Genomic DNA, 23,337 nt, shown 5'->3' on the forward strand with positions numbered 1-23,337 from the left:
TCAATGTAACACGCTGATATACCCCTCACTGTAAAACTCTGATATATCCCACACCCTTATTGTAACACTCTGATATACCCCACACCCCTCACTATAACACACTGATATTCCCCACACCCTTCACTGTAACAATCTGATAAACCCCACACCCCTCACTGTAACACTCTGACATACCCCAGGCCCCTCACTGTAACACTCTGATATATCCCACACCCTTCAATATAACACTCTGATATACCCCACACCCCTCACTGTAACTCTCTGATATACCCCAAACCCTTCATCGTAACACTCTGATATACCCCACACCCCTCACTCTAAAACTCTGATATACCCTCACTGTAACACTCTGATATACCCCACACTCCTCACTGTAAAAATCTGATATACCCCACAACCCTCACTGTAACACTCTCACATATCCCACTCCTCACACTGTAACACTCTGATATACCCCACACCCCTCACTGTAACACTCTGATTTACCCCACCCCCTTCAGGGTAACACTCTGATATGCCCCACACCCCTCACTCTAACACTCTGATATAGCCCCCACTGTAATGCTCTGATATACCCCACAGTCCTCACTGGAACAATCTGATATACCCCACACCCCTCACTGTAACACTCTGACATATCCCGCACCCTTCACTGTAACACTCTAATATACCCCACAGCTCTCCATGTAACACTCTGATATACCCCACACCCCTCACTGTAACACTCTGATATATCCCACACTCCTCACTGTAACACTCTGATATACCCCACACCCCTCACTCTAACACTCTGATATAGCCCTCACTGTAACACTCTGATATACCCCACAGTCCTCACTGTAACAATCTGATATACCCCACACCCCTCACTGTAACACTCTGATATACCCCACACCCCTCACTGTAACACTCTGATATAGCCCACACCCCTCACTGTAAGACTCTAGTATACCCCAAACCCTTCACTGTAACACTCTGATCAACCCCAAACGCTTCACTTTAACACTCTGATATACCCCTCACTGTAACACTCTGATATACCCCAAACCCTTCACTTTAACACACTGATATATCCCACACCCCTCTCTGTAACACTCTGATATGCCCCAAACCATTCACTGTAACACTCTGATATACCCCACACTCCTCACTGTAACACTCTGATATACCCCAAACCCTCACTGTAACACTCTGATATACCCCACACCCCTCACTGTAACACTCTGATATATCCCACAACCCTCACTATAACACTCTGATATACCCCACACCCTCATTGTAACACTCTGATATACCCCACACCCCTCACTGTAACACACTGATATACCCCACACCCCTCACTGTAACAATCTGATATACCCCACACCCCTCACGGTAACACTCTGATATTTCCCACACCCTTCACTCTAACACTCTGATATACCCCACATCCCTCACTATAACACTCTGATATACCCCAAACCCTTCAATGTAACACGCTGATATACCCCTCACTGTAAAACTCTGATATACCCCACACCCCTCATTGTAACACTCTGATATACCCCACACCCCTCACTATAACACACTGATATTCCCCACACCCTTCACTGTAACAATCTGATAAACCCCACACCCCTCACTGTAACACTCTGACATACCCCAGGCCCCTCACTGTAACACTCTGATATATCCCACACCCTTCAATATAACACTCTGATATACCCCACACCCCTCACTGTTACTCTCTGATATACCCCAAACCCTTCATCGTAACACTCTGATATACCGCACGCCCCTCACTCTAAAACTCTGATATACCCTCACTGTAACACTCTGATATACCCCACACTCCTCACTGTAAAAATCTGATATACCCCACACCCCTCACTGTAACACTCTCACATATCCCACTCCTCACACTGTAACACTCTGATATACCCCACACCCCTCACTGTAACACTCTGATTTACCCCACCCCCTTCAGGGTAACACTCTGATATGCCCCACACCCCTCACTCTAACACTCTGATATAGCCCCCACTGTAATGCTCTGATATACCCCACAGTCCTCACTGTAACAATCTGATATACCCCACACCCCTCACTGTAACACTCTGACATATCCCGCACCCTTCACTGTAACACTCTAATATACCCCACAGCTCTCCATGTAACACTCTGATATACCCCACACCCCTCACTGTAACACTCTGATATATCCCACACTCCTCACTGTTACACTCTGATATACCCCAAACCCTTCACTTTAACACTCTGATATATCCCACACCCCTCACTGTAACAATCTGATATATCCCACACCCCTCACTGTAACACTCTGATATATCCCACGCTCCTCACAGTAACACTCTGATATACCCCAAACCCTTCACTTTAACACTCTGATATATCCCACACCCCTCACTGTAACACTCTGATATATCCCACACCCCTCACTGTAACACTCTGATATACCCCACACCCCTCACTCTAACACTCTGATATACCCCAAACCCTTCTATGTTACACGCTGATATACCCCTCATTGTAACACTCTGATATACCCCACAGCCCTCACTGTAACACACTGATATTCCCCACACCCCTCACTGTAACAATCTGATATACCCCACACCCCTCACTGTAACACTCTGATATATCCCACACCCCTCACTGTAACACTCTGATATACCCCAAACCCTTCACTTTAACACTCTGATATACCGCAAACCCTTCACTTTAACACTCTGATATACCCCTCACTGTAACACTCTGATATACCCCAAACCCTTCACTTTAACACTCTGATATATCCAACACTCCTGACTGTAACACTCTGATATACCCCACCCCCTTCAGTGTAACACTCTGATATGCCCCACACCCCTCACTCTAACACTCTGATATAGCCCTCACTGTAATGCTCTGATATACCCCACAGTCCTCACTGTAACAATCTGATATACCCCACACCCCTCACTGTAACACTCTGACATATCCCGCACCCTTCACTGTAACACTCTAATATACCCCACAGCTCTCCATGTAACACTCTGATATACCCCAAACTCTTCACTGTAACACTCTGATATATCCCACACCCGTCACTGTTACACTGACATATCCCACATTCCTCACTGTAACACTCTGATATATCCCACACCCCTCACTGTAACACTCTGATATACCCCAAACCCTTCACTTTAACACTCTGATATATCCAACACCCCTCACTGTAACACTCTGATATACCCCACCCCCTTCAGTGTAACACTCTGATATACCCCACACCCCTCACTCTAACACTCTGATATAGCCCTCACTGTAACACTCTGATTTACCCCACAGTCCTCACTGTAACAATCTGATATACTCCACACCCCTCACTGTAACACTCTGACATATCACACACCCCTCATTGTAACACTCTGATATACCCCACACCCCTCACTGTAACACTCTGATTTACCCCACCCCCTTCAGGGTAACACTCTGATATGCCCCACACCCCTCACTCTAACACTCTGATATAGCCCCCACTGTAATGCTCTGATATACCCCACAGTCCTCACTGTAACAATCTGATATACCCCACACCCCTCACTGTAACACTCTGACATATCCCGCACCCTTCACTGTAACACTCTAATATACCCCACAGCTCTCCATGTAACACTCTGATATACCCCACACCCCTCACTGTAACACTCTGATATATCCCACACTCCTCACTGTAACACTCTGATATACCCCAAACTCTTCACTGTAACACTGATATATCCCACACCCCTCACTGTAACACTCTGATATACCCCACACCCCTCACTCTAACACTCTGATATACCCCAAACCCTTCAATGTTACACGCTGATATACCCCTCATTGTAACACTCTGATATACCCCACACCCCTCACTGTAACACACTGATATTCCCCACACCCCTCACTGTAACAATCTGATATACCCCACACCCCTCACTGTAACACTCTGATATACCCCAGGCCCCTCACTGCAACACTCTGATATACGCCACACCCTTTACCACAACACTCTGATATACCCCACACCCCTCACTGTAACTCTCTGATTTACCACAAACCTTTCACTGTAACACTCTGATATATCCCAAACCCTTCACTTTAACACTCTGATATACCCCAAACCCTTCACTTTAACACTCTGATACACCCCTCACTCTAACACTCTGATATACCCCAAACCCTTCACTTTAACACTCTGATATATCCAACACCCCTCACTGTAACACTCTGATATATCCCACACCCCTCACTGTAACACTCTGATATACCCCAAACCCTTCACTTTAACACTCTGATATACCCCAAACCCTTCACTTTAACACTCTGATACACCCCTCACTCTAACACTCTGATATACCCAAAACCCTTCACTTTAACACTCTGATATATCCAACACCCCTCACTGTAACACTCTGATATACCCCACCCCCTTCAGCGTAACACTCTGATATACCCCACACCCCTCACTCTAACACTCTGATATAGCCCTCACTGTAACACTCTGATGTACCCCACAGTCCTCACTGTAACAATCTGATATACCCCACACCCTTCACTGTAACACTCTGACATATCCCACACCCCTCACTGTTACACTCTGATATACCGCACACCCCTCACTTTAACACTCTAATATACCCCACACCCCTCCCTGTAACACTCTGATATACCCCAAACCCTTCACTGTAACATTTTGATATATCCCACACCCCTCACTGTAACAGTCTGATATATCCCACACCCGTCACTGTAACACTCTGATATAACCCAAACCCTTCACTGTAACACTCTGATATACCCCAAACCCTTCACTTTAACACTCTGATATACCCCTCACTGTAACACTCTGATATACCCCAAACCCTTCACTTTAACACTCTAATATATCCCACACCCCTCTCTGTAACACTCTGATATACCCCACCCCCTTCAGTGTAACACTCTGATATACCCCACACCCTTCACTCTAACACTCTGATATAGCCCTCACTGTAACACTCTGATATACCCCACAGTCCTCACTGTAACAATCTGATATACCCCACACCCCTCACTGTAACACTCTGATATACCCCACACCCCTCACTGTAACACTCTGATATAGCCCACACCCCTCACTGTAAGACTCTAGTATACCCCAAACCCTTCACTGTAACACTCTGATCAACCCCAAACGCTTCACTTTAACACTCTGATATACCCCTCACTGTAACACTCTGATATACCCCAAACCCTTCACTTTAACACACTGATATATCCCACACCCCTCTCTGTAACACTCTGATATGCCCCAAACCATTCATTGTAACACTCTGATATACCCCACACTCCTCACTGTAACACTCTGATATACCCCAAACCCTCACTGTAACACTCTGATATACCCCACACCCCTCACTGTAACACTCTGATATATCCCACAACCCTCACTATAACACTCTGATATACCCCACACCCTCATTGTAACACTCTGATATACCCCACACCCCTCACTGTAACACACTGATATACCCCACACCCCTCACTGTAACAATCTGATATACCCCACACCCCTCACGGTAACACTCTGATATTTCCCACACCCTTCACTCTAACACTCTGATATACCCCACATCCCTCACTATAACACTCTGATATACCCCAAACCCTTCAATGTAACACGCTGATATACCCCTCACTGTAAAACTCTGATATACCCCACACCCCTCATTGTAACACTCTGATATACCCCACACCCCTCACTATAACACACTGATATTCCCCACACCCTTCACTGTAACAATCTGATAAACCCCACACCCCTCACTGTAACACTCTGACATACCCCAGGCCCCTCACTGTAACACTCTGATATATCCCACACCCTTCAATATAACACTCTGATATACCCCACACCCCTCACTGTTACTCTCTGATATACCCCAAACCCTTCATCGTAACACTCTGATATACCGCACGCCCCTCACTCTAAAACTCTGATATACCCTCACTGTAACACTCTGATATACCCCACACTCCTCACTGTAAAAATCTGATATACCCCACACCCCTCACTGTAACACTCTCACATATCCCACTCCTCACACTGTAACACTCTGATATACCCCACACCCCTCACTGTAACACTCTGATTTACCCCACCCCCTTCAGGGTAACACTCTGATATGCCCCACACCCCTCACTCTAACACTCTGATATAGCCCCCACTGTAATGCTCTGATATACCCCACTGATATACCTCACTGTAACACTCTGACATATCCCGCACCCTTCACTGTAACACTCTAATATACCCCACAGCTCTCCATGTAACACTCTGATATACCCCACACCCCTCACTGTAACACTCTGATATATCCCACACTCCTCACTGTTACACTCTGATATACCCCAAACCCTTCACTTTAACACTCTGATATATCCCACACCCCTCACTGTAACAATCTGATATATCCCACACCCCTCACTGTAACACTCTGATATATCCCACGCTCCTCACAGTAACACTCTGATATACCCCAAACCCTTCACTTTAACACTCTGATATATCCCACACCCCTCACTGTAACACTCTGATATATCCCACACCCCTCACTGTAACACTCTGATATACCCCACACCCCTCACTCTAACACTCTGATATACCCCAAACCCTTCTATGTTACACGCTGATATACCCCTCATTGTAACACTCTGATATACCCCACACCCCTCACTGCAACACACTGATATTCCCCACACCCCTCACTGTAACAATCTGATATACCCCACACCCCTCACTGTAACACTCTGATATATCCCACACCCCTCACTGTAACACTCTGATATACCCCAAACCCTTCACTTTAACACTCTGATATACCGCAAACCCTTCACTTTAACACTCTGATATACCCCTCACTGTAACACTCTGATATACCCCAAACCCTTCACTTTAACACTCTGATATATCCAACACTCCTGACTGTAACACTCTGATATACCCCACCCCCTTCAGTGTAACACTCTGATATGCCCCACACCCCTCACTCTAACACTCTGATATAGCCCTCACTGTAATGCTCTGATATACCCCACAGTCCTCACTGTAACAATCTGATATACCCCACACCCCTCACTGTAACACTCTGACATATCCCGCACCCTTCACTGTAACACTCTAATATACCCCACAGCTCTCCATGTAACACTCTGATATACCCCAAACTCTTCACTGTAACACTCTGATATATCCCACACCCGTCACTGTTACACTGACATATCCCACATTCCTCACTGTAACACTCTGATATATCCCACACCCCTCACTGTAACACTCTGATATACCCCAAACCCTTCACTTTAACACTCTGATATATCCAACACCCCTCACTGTAACACTCTGATATACCCCACCCCCTTCAGTGTAACACTCTGATATACCCCACACCCCTCACTCTAACACTCTGATATAGCCCTCACTGTAACACTCTGATTTACCCCACAGTCCTCACTGTAACAATCTGATATACTCCACACCCCTCACTGTAACACTCTGACATATCACACACCCCTCATTGTAACACTCTGATATACCCCACACCCCCACTGTAACACTCTGACATATCCCGCACCCTTCACTGTAACACTCTAATATACCCCACAGCTCTCCATGTAACACTCTGATATACACCAAACTCTTCACTGTAACACTCTGATATATCCCACACCCCTCACTGTAACACTCTGATATATCCCACACTCCTCACTGTAACACTCTGATATAGCCCTCACTGTAACACTCTGATATACCCCACAGTCCTCACTGTAACTCTCTGATATACCCCTAACCCTTCACTGTAACACTCTGATATACCCCACACCCCTCACTCTAAATTTCTGATATACCCTCACTGTAACACTCTGATATACCCCACACTCCTCACTGTAACAATCTGCTATACCCCACACCCCTCACTGTAACACTCTGACATATCCTGCTCCCCTCACTTTAACACTCTGATATATCCCAAACCCTTCACTTTAACACTCTGATATACCCCAAACCCTTCACTTTAACACTCTGACATACCCCTCACTGTAACACTCTGATATACCCCAAACCCTTCACTTAAACACTCTGATATATCCAACACCCCTCACTGTAACACTTTGATATACCCCACCCCCTTCAGTGTAACACTCTGATATACCCCACACCCCTCAATCTAACACTCTGATATAGCCCTAACTGTAACACTCTGATATACCCCACAGTCCTCACAGTAACAATCTGATATACCCCACACCCCTCACTGTAACACTCTGACATATCACACACCCCTCACTGTAACACTCTAATATACCCCACACCTCTCCCTGTAACACTCTGATATACCCCAAACCCATCACTGTAACACTCTGATATATCCCTCACCCCTCACTGTAACACTCTGATATATCCCACACCCCTCACTGTAACACTCTGATATACCTCAAACTCTTCACTGTAACACTCTGATATATCCCACACCCCTCACTGTAACACTCTGATATACCCCAAACCCTTCACTTTAACACTCTGATATATCCCACACCCCTCACTGTAACACTCTGATATATCGCACACCCCTCACTGTAACACTCTGATATAACCCACAACCCTCACTGTAACACTCTGATATACCCCAAACCCTTCACTGTAACACTCTAATATACCCCACACCCCTCCCTGTAACACTCTGATATACCCCATACCCTTCACTGTAACATTTTGATATATCCCACACCCCTCACTGTAACACTCTGATATATCCCTCACCCATCTCTGTAACACTCTGACATAACCCACACCCCTCACTGTAACACTCTGATATACCCCAAACCCTTCACTGTTACACTCTGATATACCCCAAATCCTTCACTTTAACACTCTGATATACCCCTCACTGTAACACTCTGATATACCCCAAACCCTTCACTTTAACACTCTGATATATCCCACACTCCTCACTGTAACACTCTGATATACCCCACACCCCTCACTGTAACACTCTGATATATCCCACACCCCTCACTATAACACTCTGATATACCCCACAACCCTCATTGTAACACTCTGATATACCCCACACCCCTCACTGTAACACACTGATATAGCCCACACCCCTCACTGTAACAATCTGATATACCCCACACCCCTCACGGTAACACACTGATATTTCCCACACCCCTTACTGTAACACTCTGACATACCCCACACCCCTCACTATAACACTCTGATATACCCCAGGACCCTCACTGTAACACTCTGATATACCTCAATCCCTTCACTTTAACAATCTGATATACCCCAAACCCTTCACTTTAACACTCTGATATACCCCTCACTGTAACACTCTGATATACCCCAAACCCTTCACTTTAACACTCTGATATATCCAACACCCCTCACTGTAACACTCTGATATACCCCACACCCTTCACTGTAACACTCTGATATACCCCACACCCCTCACTCTAACACTCTGATATAGCTCTCACTGTAACTTTCTTATATACCCCACAGTCCTCACTGTAACAATCTGCTATACCCCACACCCCTCACTGTAACACTCTGACATGTCTCACACCCCTCATTGTAACACTCTAATATACCCCACACCTCTCCCTGTAACACTCTGATATACCCCAAACCCTTCACTGTAACACTCTGATATACACCAAACCCTTTAATGTAACACTCTGATATATCCCACACCCCTCACTGTAACTCTCTGATATACCCCAAACCCTTTTCTTTAACACTCTGATATACCCCTTACTGTAACACTCTGATATACCCCAAACCCTTCACTTTAACACTCTGATATATCCCACACGCCTCACTGTAACACTCTAATATACCCCACACCCCTCACTGTAACACTCTGACATATCTCACACCCCTCATTGTAACACTCTAATATACCCCACACCTCTCACTGTAACACTCTGATATACCCCAAACCCTTCACTGTACCACTCTGATATACACCAAACCCTTTAATGTAACACTCTGATATATCCCACACCCCTCGCTGTAACTCTCTGATATACCCCAAACCCTTCTCTTTAACACTCTGATATACCCCTCACTGTAACACTCTGATATACCCCAAACCCTTCACTTTAACACTCTGATATATCCCACACGCCTCACTGTAACACTCTAATATACCCCACACCCCTCACTGTAACACTCTGATATATCCCACACTCCTCTCTGTAACACTCTGATCCCCCTCACACCCCTCACTGTAACAATCTGATATACCCCAAACCCTTCACTTTAACACTCTGATATATCCAACACCCCTCACTGTAACACTCTAATATACCCCACATCTCTCCCTGTAACACTCTGATATACCCCAAACCCTTCACTGTAACACTCTGATATATCCCACACCCCTCTCTGTAACACTCTGATATATCCCACACCCCTCACTGTAACACTCTGATATAACCCACACCCCTCACTGTAACACTCTGATATACCCCAAACCCTTCACTGTTACACTCTGATATATCCCACACCCCTCACTGTAACACTCTGATATACCCCAAACCCTTCACTTTAACACTCTGATATACCCCTCACTGTAACACTCTGATATACCCCAAACCCTTCACTTTAACACTCTGATATATCCCACACGCTTCACTGTAACACTCTAATATACCCCACACCCCTCACTGTAACACTCTGATATACCCCACACTCCTCTCTGTAACACTGTGATATACCCCTCACCCCTCACTGTAACAATCTGATATACCCCACACCCCTCACTGTAACACACTGATATACCCCACACCCCTCACTATAACACTCTGACATACCCCAGGCCCCTCACTGTAACACTCTGATATACTCCAAACCCTTCACTGTAACACTCTGATATACCCCGCACCCCTCACTGTAACACTCTGATATATCCCACACCCCTCACTGTAACAACAACAAAAATACCTGGAAAATCTCAGCAGGTCTGGCAGCATCTGCGGAAGGGAACAGTTAACGTTTCGAGTCCTTATAACCCTTCAACAGAACTAAGTAAAAATAGAAGAGAGGTGAAATATAAGCTCTTTTAAGGGAGGTGAGACAGGTAGAGCTAGATAGAGTGCCAGTGATTGGTGGAGATAACCAAAAGATGTCATAGACAAATGGACAAAGAGGTGTTGAATTTGGTAATATTATCTAAGGAATGTACTAATTAAGGGTAGAAAGTAGGACAAGCAAGGTACAGATAGCCCTAGTGGGGGTGGGGTTGGAGGAAGGGATCGAAATAGGCTAAAAGGTAGAGATAAAACAATGGTTGGAAATACTTTTAAAAATAATGGAAATAGGTGGAAAAAGAAAAGTCTATATAAATTATTAGAAAAAAAGGGGAGGGGGATTGGAAAGGGGGTGGGGATGGTGGAGCGAGTTCATGATCTGAAGTTGTTGAACTCAATATTCAGTCCAGAAGGCTGTAAAGTGCCTAGTCGGAAGATGAGGTGCTGTTCCTCCAGTTTGCGTTGAGCTTCACTGGAACATTGCAGCGGACGGACATATGGGCATGAGAGCAGGGTGGAGTGTTGAAATGGCAAGCGACAGGGAGGTCTGGGTCGTGCTTGCGGACAGACCGAAGGTATTCTGCAAAGCGGTCACCCAGTCTGCGTTTGGTCTCTCCAATGTAGAGGAAACCACATTGGGAGCAGCGAATGCAGTAGACTAAGTTGAGGAAAGTACAAGTGAAATGCTGCTTCATTTGAAAGGAGTGTTTGGGCCCTTGGACGGTGAGGAGGGGGAAGTGAAGGGGCAGGTGTTACACCTTCAGAGGTTGTATGGGAAGGTGCCGTGGGAGGGGGTTGAGGTGTAGGGGGTGATGGAGGAGTGGACCAGAGTGTCCCAGAGGGAACGATCCCTGCGGAATGCCTCCAGGGGGGTGAAGCGAAGATGTGTTTGGAGATGGCATCATGCTGGAGTTGGCGGAAATGGCGGAGGATGATCCTTTGAATGCGGAGGCTGGTAGGGTGATAATTGAGGACAAGGGGGACACTATCATGTTTCTGGGAGGGAGGAGAAGGCGTGAGGGCGGATGAGCGGGAGATGGGCCAGACACGGTTGAGGGCCCTGTCAACCACCGTATGTGGAAAACCTTAGTTAAGGAAGAAGGAGGACATGTCAGAGGAACTGTTTTTGAAAGTGGCATCAGAACAGATGCAATGGAGAGAAGGAACTGAGAGAATGGGATGGTGTCCTTACAGGAAGTGGGGTTTGAGGAACTGTAGTCGAGTTAGCTGTGGGAGTCGGTAGGTTTGTAATGGATATTGGTGGACAGTCTATCACCAGAAATTGAGACAGAGAGGTCAAGGAAAGGAAGGGAAGTGTCAAAGATGGACTATGTGAAAGTGATGGAGGTGTGGAGATTGGAAGCAAAATTAATAAATTTTTCCAAGTCCCAATGAGAACATGAAGCAGCACCGAAATAATCATCGATGTACAGGAGAAAGTGTTGTGGGAGGGGGCCGGTGTAGGACTGGAACAAGGAATGTTCCACATACCCCATAAAGAGACAGGCATAGCTGGGGCCATGCAGCTACCCATAGTCACACCTTTTATTTGGAGTAAGTGAGAGGAGTTTAAGGAGAAATTGTTCATTGAGAGAACAAGTTCAGCCAGACAGAGGAGAGTGGTGGTGGATGGGGATTGTTCAAGGAAGAAGCGGAGAGCCCTCAGACCATCCCGGTGGTGAATGGAGGTCTAGAGGGATTGGACGTCCATGGTGAAGAGGAAGCGGTTGGGGCCAGGGAACTGGAAATTGTTGATGTGACGTAAGGTGTCAGAGGAATCACGATGTAGGTGGGAAGGGACTGGACAAGGGGAGAGAGAATGGATTCAAGATAACAAGAAATGAGTTCCATGGGGCAGGAACAGGCTGTCACGATCGGTCTACCGGGACAGTTCTGTTTGCGGATTTTGGGTAGGAGATAGAAGCGGGCCATCTGAGGTTGGGCAACTATCAGGTTGGAAGCTGTGGGAGGAAGATCTCCAGAGGAGATGAGGTCAGTAACAGTCCTGGAAACAATGGCTTGATGTTCAGTGGTGGGGTTATGGTCCAGGGGGAGGTAGGGGAAAGTGTCTGCGAGTTGACGCTCAGCCTCCGTGAGGTAGAAGTCAGTGCGCCAGACAACAACAGCACCACCCTTGTCAGCAGGGTTGATGACAATGTCAGGGTTGGACCTGAGAGAACAGAGTGCAGCAAGTTCAGAGAGAAACAGGTTAGAATGGGTGAGAGGAGCAGAGAAATTGAGACGACTAATGTTGCGCCGACAGTTCTCAATGAAAAGATCAAGAGAAGGTAAGAATCCAGAGGGAGAGGTCCAGGTGGAGGGAGAATATTGGAGGTGGGTGAAAGGATCCGTTGAACAGGGAGAGGAATCCTGCCCAAAGAAGTGAACCCGGAGACGAAGACGGCGGAAGAAGAGTTCAGCATCATGCCGAGCCCGATATTCTTTGAGGTGAGGGCCTAAGGGTATGAAACTAAGTCCTTTGCTGAGCACTGAACGTTCAGCATCGGAGAGGGAAAGGTCAGGGGGTATAGTGAATACATGGCCAGAACTGGGATTGGAAGACGGGACGGGGACAGAGGGACGGGCAGGGGTGGAGGGTCCTAGATGTGTGTTGGTATCGATCAGTTGTAGGGGCCTTTTTAGATTCCTTCACCCCACCCCCATTAGGGCTATCTGTACCTTGCTTGTCCTGCTTTCTACCCTTAATTAGCACATTCCTTAGATAATATCACCACCTTCAACACCTCTTGGTCCTTTTGTCTGTGACATCTTTTGGTTATCTCCACCTATCACTGGCCCTTTATCCAGCTCTACTTGTCCCACCCCCTTAAACCAGCTTATATTTCACCTCTCTTCTAATTTTCGTTAGTTCTGTTGAAGGTTCATTCGGATTCGAAACTTTAACTGTGCTCGTCTCCGCAGATGCTGAGTTTTTCCAGGTATTTTTGTTTTTGTTTTGGATTTCCAGCATCCGCAGTTTTTTGCTTTTACCCCAACTGTAACACTCTGATGTATCCCACATCCCTCTCTGTAACACTCTGTTATACCCCACACCCCTCACTGTAACACACTGATATACCCCACACCCCTCACTGTAACACTCTGATATACCCCACACCCCTCAGTGTAATACTCTGATATACCCCAAACCCCTCACTGTAACACTAATATAAGACACGCCTACTCTCTGTAACACTCTGATGTACTCCACATCCCTCACTGTAACACTCTGATATACCCCACGCCCCTCACTGTAACACTCTGTTGTACCCCACACCACTCACTGTAACACTCTGATATACCCCACAATCCTCACTGTAACAATCTGATATACCCCACACCCCTCACTGTAACACTCTGACATATCCCACACCCCTCACTGTAACACAATGATATACCCCACACCCCTCACTGTAACACTCTGATATACCCCACACCCCTCACTGTAACACTCTGAAATACCGCAAACCCTTCACTGTAACACTCTGATATACCCCACACCCTTCCCTGTACACTCTGATATACCCCACACCCCTCACTGTAACACTCTGATATACCCCACACCCCTCACTGTAACACTAATATACCACACGCCGCTCACTGTAACATTGTGTTATACCCCACACCCCTCACTGTGATACTCTGATATACCCCACACCCCTCACTGTAACACTCTGATATACCCCACACCCCCTCACTGTAACACTCTGATATACCCCACACCCCTCACTGTAACACTCTGATATACCCCACACCCCCTCACTGTAACACTCTGATATACCCCACACCCCCTCACTGTAACACTCTGATATACCCCACACCCCTCACTGTAACACTCTGATATACCCCACACCTCTCACTGTGATACTCTGATATACCCCACACCCCTCACTGTAACACTCTGATATACCCCACACCCCTCACTGTAACACTCTGATATACCCCACACCCCCTCACTGTAACACTCTGATATACCCCACACCCCTCACTGTAACACTCTGATATACCCCACACCCCTCACTGTAACACTCTGATATACCCCACACCCCTCACTGTAACACTCTGATATACCCCACACCCCTCACTGTAACACTCTGATATACCCCACACCCCTCATTGTAACACTCTGATATACCCCACACCCCTCACTGTAACACTCTGATATACCCCACACCTCGCACTGTAGCACTGATAATTTTGTAGTTTATACCTCAAAAACAGTAAAGACAACTGCCTCAATCTAATGTTGAAATCCCGTTCTTGTTTCTGTAGGGTTTATGGTTCCTATTCCAGCTTATCCGGTGGGAATGTGTCTGTAGCGATGGCAGATTTCACTGGTGGGATTGCCGTATCTTTCAACCTGAGCTCCACCCCCCCGGATTTCCTGTGGTTGCTGGTTAAGCGAGCACTCACCAAACAGACATTGGCTTCTTGTGCTATCGAGGTAATGCCAACACTCTGAAGGAGGGTCATAAGGACTCGAAACGTTAGCTCTGTTGCCCTCTCCACAGATGCTGCCAGACCTGCTGAGTTTTTCCAGCATTTTCATTTTCTCGTTGAGATTTCCAGCAGCCATAGAATTTTGCTTTTTATCTCAATGCCAATAATCCGCTGTTTTTACAGATGCTTCCTTCAGCCCTGCCGGGGGGCCTCCGATTCACTAAGGCTCTGAGTCAGTCACTAACCAACTTGTCGGCCTTGCCACACAGGCTGACCGGATCCTGGGGCGGGAGTTACCACGGAGACTCACACAAAGGGCAGCCGATCCTTCTGGGATAGGCTGAGGCTTCAGGCTCCCTGTCATGGCTGTGGCCCTGCTCACTAGGCCGAGATGTTACCCGGCTGCTAGGTCAGGAGAGCCGGGTGGAGCCGGTGGGGTGGGGGTGTAGAGAGTGACGGTGGAGATCTTGGTCAGGCGTTGAGTGGATGGGGAGGGACAGAGACTGGGGGCTGGGTGGGAGGAGGGGAGAGAGAGAGGGAGACAGAAGTAGGGAGACGGGGAGACTGCAGGCTGTTGGGGAGAGAGATAGACTGGGGGTTTTGAGTAGGGAGAGAGAGACTGGGGGTGTTGGGCAGAGGGGGAGACTGGCAGGGTTGGGGAGGGGGGAGACTGGGGTGTTTGGGGAGAGAGGGAGACTGGGGCGGGGGTTTGAGGAGGGAGGGAGACTGGACGGGTTGGGAAGAGAGGAGATTGGGGTGCATTGAGGAGAGAGGGAGACGGGGGTGCGGGGAGAGGGGTAGAGTTGAGGGGCTGGGAGGCGGAGGAGACTGGGGGCTTGTGGCCTTGGGGGCGACTGGGAGGGGCTCAGGAGAGAGGGAGTGGGGGCTGTTGGGGAGGGTGGGAGACTGGGAGTTGAAGAAAGGGGAGAGTGGAGGGATGGAGAGAGGAGGGGACTGGGACCTGCTGGGGCGAGTGGGAGACTGGGGAGTTGAGGAGGGGGGAAACCTGGGGGGTGTTGGGGAGCGGGGGAGCCTGGGGCCTTGAGGAGCGTTGGAGACTGGGGGGGGGGAGGTGGGGAGTTTAGGAGAGGGGGAGTGGGGGAGTGCAGGAGACTGGGCGTTGAGGAGAGGTGGAGTTTGGGGGTGAGACAGTGGGAAGGGTGAGACGGTTGGGTGGGGTGCGGGGGTGTGGTGTGGCATTGTTGTGGCGCCGGGGGAGAGAGGAAGGCTGAGGTCTCAGCAAAGAGGGGAATGGGGGCTAGGGGCTCGAGGGAAACTAATTGTAGGCACTTGCACTGGCTGCCTCCCTCCGTGAGACTAACAACTGGTTTGCACCCATCTTTGGTCTGAGAATTATAGCGAGGGAAGGAGATCCCATGAGCGGGTAGGGTGGTAACTCTGGCCGTTCACAATCAACCTCTCAACCAGTCGAGTTTCCTGGTGGGAGTCGCCAGTCTTGGCCTCCAGCATCACCTTGTGGATTCCTGGGATGTGGGAGCAGGATATTAGAGTGTGCTGTCGATTCCAATCCTCACGCTCTCATTAAACGTTGGGTTGTTTCTAGGCCACAAGCCAACAGGATTTGGAGAAGGACAATGGCCTTGGCTTACTGAAGGCACACGCTTACGCTATCACGGAGGCTGACACAGTGAGTACCCTCCAGATCACGTCATCTTGTCCAAATTCTCATCCTTATTTTCAAACTCCCCCCATGACCTCACCCCTCCCTATCTCTGTAACCCGCTCCAGCCCCACAAGCCTCTGAGATCTCTGCGCTGCTCCAATCCTGGTCTCTTGCGTACCCCCGATCTTAATCGCTTCACAATTGGTGGCCGTGTTTTTGGCTGTCTGGGGCCTAACCTCTGGAAATCCCTCCCTAAACCACCCTCCGACCCCCCACCTCTCTACCTCATTGTCCCCCTGTAAGACGCTCCTTAAAATCGCCCTCTCGGGCCAAGATTTTGGTCACCTGACCGAATATCTCTTTATGTGTCTCAGTATTTGTTTTATTCTTGTCTGTCCTTTGTGGTGACATGACCAGGTCCATCACCTGGGGTGTTTGGTGCGATTCTGGTGGGTAGGGGAGGTGCTCCGCTGTAAATAAGTCTGTTGATTGAGCTTTGGGTGAGTTTCTGACTGGGGGTTTCCTCTCACTGCATTTTCCCTCTGCCTCTGACATGTGCTTGCTTTTGAAGGAGGCCACACCCCTTCTTTGTTTGGTCGTGCCGGGTGCAGCGACCCTGGGCAAGCTTCTCCCAGGGCTCAAAGCTGAAAGCAAGACTCCCTAAGTGAAGTCTTCCGGGTGTCTTTGTAGAGCTTCCTTTGACCGCCTTGGTTTTATAATGTTGCTGTGAAACACCTTGGGACATTTCATTATTGGTAGTACAGAACTTGAGTATGGCTGAAAAAAGGACAAAGGCAAGAATGCCAAATTTCAAAGGAACAACAATTTATACTGCGTGGGAGAAGGGTGCTGATTGGTTGGCAAGTCGACTCTGATTGGTTGAGGCGTTGCCACAGAGAATGCACCAGGGAACTATTGTCCCCCGTGCTTTTATTTAATTCAAAAAAAGGCACAATGCCTGGACATGTTCCTCTTGTTTACAGAGGACTGGTCCCTGGGTACGAATATACAAAGCTTCTAGCAAGTGTAAGTGAGCCACATTGTGAGCCCGACTGATAATTTTAAATTGGTTGTGAGTGGTGTCATTCTTAGCACACTCAGGGTTGTTCAGTAAGTGCTGTCCAGTTGCGGAATCACATCTAACGGTAGACATTACGTTCTGAGTTTTGCAAGCACGGGTTGGTTCACTGCGGTCACCTATTGCAAAGTGCTGAAAGGACTTGCTGTTTGCTACGACCTGCCAATCATTGGGGCTCAGAACCTACATACCTGCCAGCATTGAAATTCATATACCACGTTACTCATTTGTTGTGATAGACAGAACATCTTTTTGGCTCAATGGCAGCGTCCTGTTAGTGGTGAATGCCACTCATGTTGCCACTGCAGAGTAGCAGCGGGAAAGAGCTAGCTTCTGCTGTTGCTCGAATTTTTGAGACACCTTACCCTTCCAGGGTAAATCTGAGATAGACTGGGCGCTTTTCAGAACCAAAGGTGGAGGCTGTGGGACAATTTAAGAGTCTGCACAATAAACAGCCAGCAACGACCTGATCAGGGTCGCCATCATCCCACAGGATGGCTTTGATCTGTCCTATTTCAGTATCAAGCTTGCATGGTGAGCAAATGACCCAGTCTCTATTCAAGAGGCTGCCAATAAGGTCGGTTTTATAGTGCATGGAACTGAAGGCATCTCAACGCACATAGTGACCAGTGAAGGTGGTAGACAGGTAGACAGTGGTAGAGAACCCATTAGCAGATTTCTCAACCAATACATCAAGGAAAGGGAGCTGGTGAGGCTCTTCCATCCCAAGGGTGAATTTGAGTGTGGGATGGCGCCCATTGTTATGACCGGAATGGGAAGAGTGCGCAGTTTCTCCAGACCTGCTACTGCACAGGTTGCACCATAAGTGTAAATGTTTAATTCACTCACCAAAACGGCCAGTTGTTTACTTTCGCTATTGTTAGACCCAAAATAAAAGAGGCTTTAACCAAGTTTCTTTCAATAAACTCAGAATGATCGATTTATTATGGAGAAACATATTTTTAAAACAAGTTGCCACTACTGGTTAACAGTATAACTATATACCCCTTTAAATCCCAAAACATACATACACACACACACGCACACACACACACACACACACACAAATATACAAAGGACAAAACAAATAGGGTCTCTGCAGAGATCGGCGTTTAAGGGGAAAAAAACACCTTTTGACCGATGGGAAATTTTTTGGAAAAGGATAAAATTCAAAGGGTTTTGATGCTGTCGATCTGGTGTTCCTGTGTGCAAAGATGGATCACTGATCTCAGTTGATGTCTGGAAGTTTTTTATAAAGGAGTTTTGGTGTGGAGGAGAACAGTAGAACAGTGTGGGATCACTGTCCTTGGGATCTCTCTCTCTTCTCAAGTTTCCAAATACAGACAAGTTATGCTGAGTTGAGGATTGTTAGCTGGATACTGTTAATTGCGCTGAAATTCAGACAAGGCAGGGAGAGAGTGAGTTGGGCAACCTTCCCCTTTCGGTTTATTCCCAAAGCTGAGCCCAAAACACAAGTTCAAGACAGAAACTCCTCTCAGTCTGGTGGCTTCTAGTAAATCACGAGGGGGCCCCACCTCTGAAAACATCAGTTGCTTTTTCTCCAGCAATTAAAGTTCAAGTAAACAAATAGTTCTTATCTCCTCAGGTGCCTTGCTGGTCCTTTAGCTGAAGCCATGTAACTTCTTAGAAAAGGCAGCTTGCTCACAGTCCAAAGTGAAGTTATAACATTTTTTTAAAAAAAACACAGGTCAGTTCCCAAGGAAGTGTCCAAATCATTCAATGTCCTTCCAATTTTTTAAAAAAAGATACAGCTCTTGGAGTAAGGTATTCATAAAACCATTAAGTTGTGCAAGGAAATTTGTATACACAGCTGCACATGTAAATTTGCAAACCTATCATCTACGTATCGGAGAGATGCAAGGGGTAGGAAATTAGTGGCTATTCCATCGAAAACATGTTTCTCGTGGAAACCCACACAGATGGAGGTGAGAGTTGAGTCGAGAGGGGATCCCATGGCGACATAATCTATTTGGTAAAACACGGTGTTATTAAAGCTGAACTCAACAGGGCGAGCTGTTAAATTCATTCGGAATACAGATTCAGAAAATCTAGATCGCCATGATATAGCAACACGGTGTAAACGTCTCTGGCTCCCTTTAACGGTATATCAGTGAATAAGCTAGTAATGTCGAATAAGCACATGGACATGGCATTACTGTCTACTCAGGTCATGTATAGTCTTCGCAAAGGTTGAAGGAATCCCTCAACCTGTGTGTGGAAAACTCCCTCGGAGCTGGTTATAGCCACTCTCAACCACTTGGCCAATTCATGTCGTGCAGAACCAGTCATAGATAAGATGGGACGTAAAGGGACACCTACGCTTGATTAAAAACTACATATACTCATCACGCTGGGGCTTGTCCTCTGTAAGCAGAAAGCATACGTCCAGGGGTTGTGCTGTGTTTTTTGAATTAAAGTATGGGAGACAATAGTTCCCGGATGCATTTTCCATGGCAACGACCAATCAGAGTTGACTTTCCAACCAATCAGCATTTTTTTCTCATGCAGTATAAATTGTTGTTCCCTTTGAAATTTGGCATTCTTGCATCTGTCCTGATGAGTGCAAGACCCGAAGCTTCGACAGCATGTCTCTTTTATTGTTCTCAGCAATATATGTGATTGCTTTAAAGGTTCTGGTTAAACATGTCTGTTGCTCACACGTTTCCCTTGCTGGAAGGTCTGTGAGTGATCTGCACTGGGACACAGACAGCACCGGGAGGCCCTGCACCCCCAGCCTGTCCCCTCCTGTCCCCATTCTGAGCTCCGTTACTGCGAGTAGGCACCATGTGGTGGCCACCGCCGCTCGAAGTTTAGCTCATGCCTCCAATCCATAAGTCTAGCTGGCGTACACCTCCCTGTTCTACCCCCAACTCTAATCCACTTGTTTCCCTTCCTCAGGTGAGGCAGGGGACCTCCACGATAAAACTCCTCCGACTGCGCAATCCATGGGGCCACAAGGAGTACACTGGGCCGTGGAGTGACAGGTACCAGGGGGATCTCTCCCCTCGTCTTTTGTGAATCTTTGCTCGGACAAGGGAAGGCAGGTTAGTAGTTATGGCCAAGAAAGACGCGGGACAGAATTTTTGGGCACTGCTGAGCTGGCCTCTGGTTTCCAAAAGCAGCGAGGACCAGGGGCCCAGGGCTACAGACTGGGCCCAGAGGCCCAACCTCCTATCCTGCAGCAACAGCCAGAGATTGTCCAGTGGGAGTCCATCTCCTCAACCTGCCCTCTCCCATCTCCCCCTCAATGGAGGCTTGGCTGAAGAGTGAAGCTCCCTCTACACTGTCCCCATCAAACCCTCCCAGGACAGGTACAGCATGGGGTTAGATACAGAGTAAAGCTCTCTCTGCACTGTATCCATCAAACACTCCCAGGACACGTACAGCACGGGGTTAGATACAGAGTAAAGCTCCCTCTACACTGTCCCCATCAAACACTCCCAGGACAGGTGCAGCACGGGGTTAGATACAGAGTAACGCTCCCTCTACACTGTCCCCATCAAACACTCCCAGGGCAGGTACAGCACAGGGTTAGATACAGAGTAAAGCTCCCTCTACACTGTCCCCATCAAACACTCCCAGGACAGGTACAGCACGGGGTTAGATACAGAATAAAGCTCCCTCTACACTGTCCCCATCAAACACTCCCAGGACAGGTACAGCACGGGGTTAGATACAGAGTAAATCTCCCTCTACACTGTCCCCATCAAACACTCCCAGGACAGGTACAGCACGGGGTTAGATATAGAGTAAATCTCCCTCTACACTGTCCCCATCAAACACTCCCAGGACAGGTACAGCACGGGGTTAGATACAGAGTAAAGCTCCCTCTACACTGTCCCCAGCAAACACTCCCAGGACAGGTACAGCACGGGGTTAGATACAGAGTAAAGCTCCTTCTACACTGTCCACATCAAACACTCCCAGGACAGGTACAGCACGGGGTTAGATACAGAGTAAAGCTCCCTCTACGCTGTCCACATCAAACACTCCCAGGACAGGTACAGCACAGGGTTTGATACAGAGTAAAGCTGCCTCTACACTGTCCCCATCAAACACTCCCAGGACAGGTACAGCACAGGGTTAGATACAGAGTAACGCTCCCTCTACACTGTCCCCATCAAACACTCCAGGACAGGTACAGCACGGGGTTAGATACAGAGTAAAGCTTCCTCTACACTGTCCCCATCAAACACTCCCAGGACAGGTACAGCACAGGGTTAGATACAGAGTAAAAATCCCTCTACACTGTCCCCATCAAACACTCCCTGGAAAGGTACAGCACAGGGTTAGATACAGAGTAAAGCTCCTTCTACACTGTCTCCATCAAACACTCCCAGGACAGGTACAGCACGGGGTTAATACAGAGTAAATCTCCCTCTACACTGTCTCCATCAAACACTCCCAGGACAGGTACAGCACGGGGTTAGATACAGAGTAAAGCCCCCTCTACACTGTCTCCATCAAACACTCCCAGGGCAGGTACAGCACGGGGTTAGATACAGAGTAAAGCTCTCTCTGCACTGTATCCATCAAACACTCCCAGGACAGGTACAGCACGGGGTTAGATACAGAGTAAAGCTCCCGCTACACTGTGATAAAAACAAAATAACTGCGGATGCTGGAAATCCAAAACAAAAACAGAATTACCTGGAAAAACTCAGCAGGTCTGGCAGCATCGGCGGAGAAGAAAAGAGTTGACGTTTCGAGTCCTCATGACCCTTCGACAGAACTTTTGTCGAAGGGTCATGAGGACTCGAAACGTCAACTCTTTTCTTCTCCGCCGATGCTGCCAGACCTGCTGAGTTTTTCCAGGTAATTCTGTTTTTGTTCTCCCTCTACACTGTCCCCATCAAACACTCCCAGGACAGGTACAGCACGGGGTTAGATACAGAGTAAAGCTCCCTCTACGCTGTCCCCATCAAACACTCCCAGGACAAGGACAGACATTATTAGATATACAATTAAACTTCTTCAATGTGCCTTATTCTTTCACTGTAGCAATGTGATATTTATCACACCCTGAAGACTCTCTGACTCAAAAATTCCACTTTAGTGTCACTGGGACCTG

General features: G+C 47.6%; 1 protein-coding gene across 1 annotated transcript in view; it reads left to right on the forward strand.

The window, feature by feature from the left end:
- Positions 1 to 23,337, forward strand: part of LOC121272554 (calpain-2 catalytic subunit-like) — a 93,165-nt gene that overhangs the window by 60,999 nt on the left and 8,829 nt on the right. Inside the window, exons 5-7 of the mRNA XM_041179204.1 lie at positions 15,376 to 15,547; positions 17,108 to 17,191; positions 21,165 to 21,250. Of these exons, the coding sequence (XP_041035138.1) occupies positions 15,376 to 15,547; positions 17,108 to 17,191; positions 21,165 to 21,250 (342 nt within the window). The remainder of the gene's footprint in view (positions 1 to 15,375; positions 15,548 to 17,107; positions 17,192 to 21,164; positions 21,251 to 23,337) is intronic.

This window comes from Carcharodon carcharias, chromosome 34 (genome assembly GCF_017639515.1).
Source record: "Carcharodon carcharias isolate sCarCar2 chromosome 34, sCarCar2.pri, whole genome shotgun sequence".
Lineage (NCBI taxonomy): Eukaryota > Metazoa > Chordata > Chondrichthyes > Lamniformes > Lamnidae > Carcharodon > Carcharodon carcharias.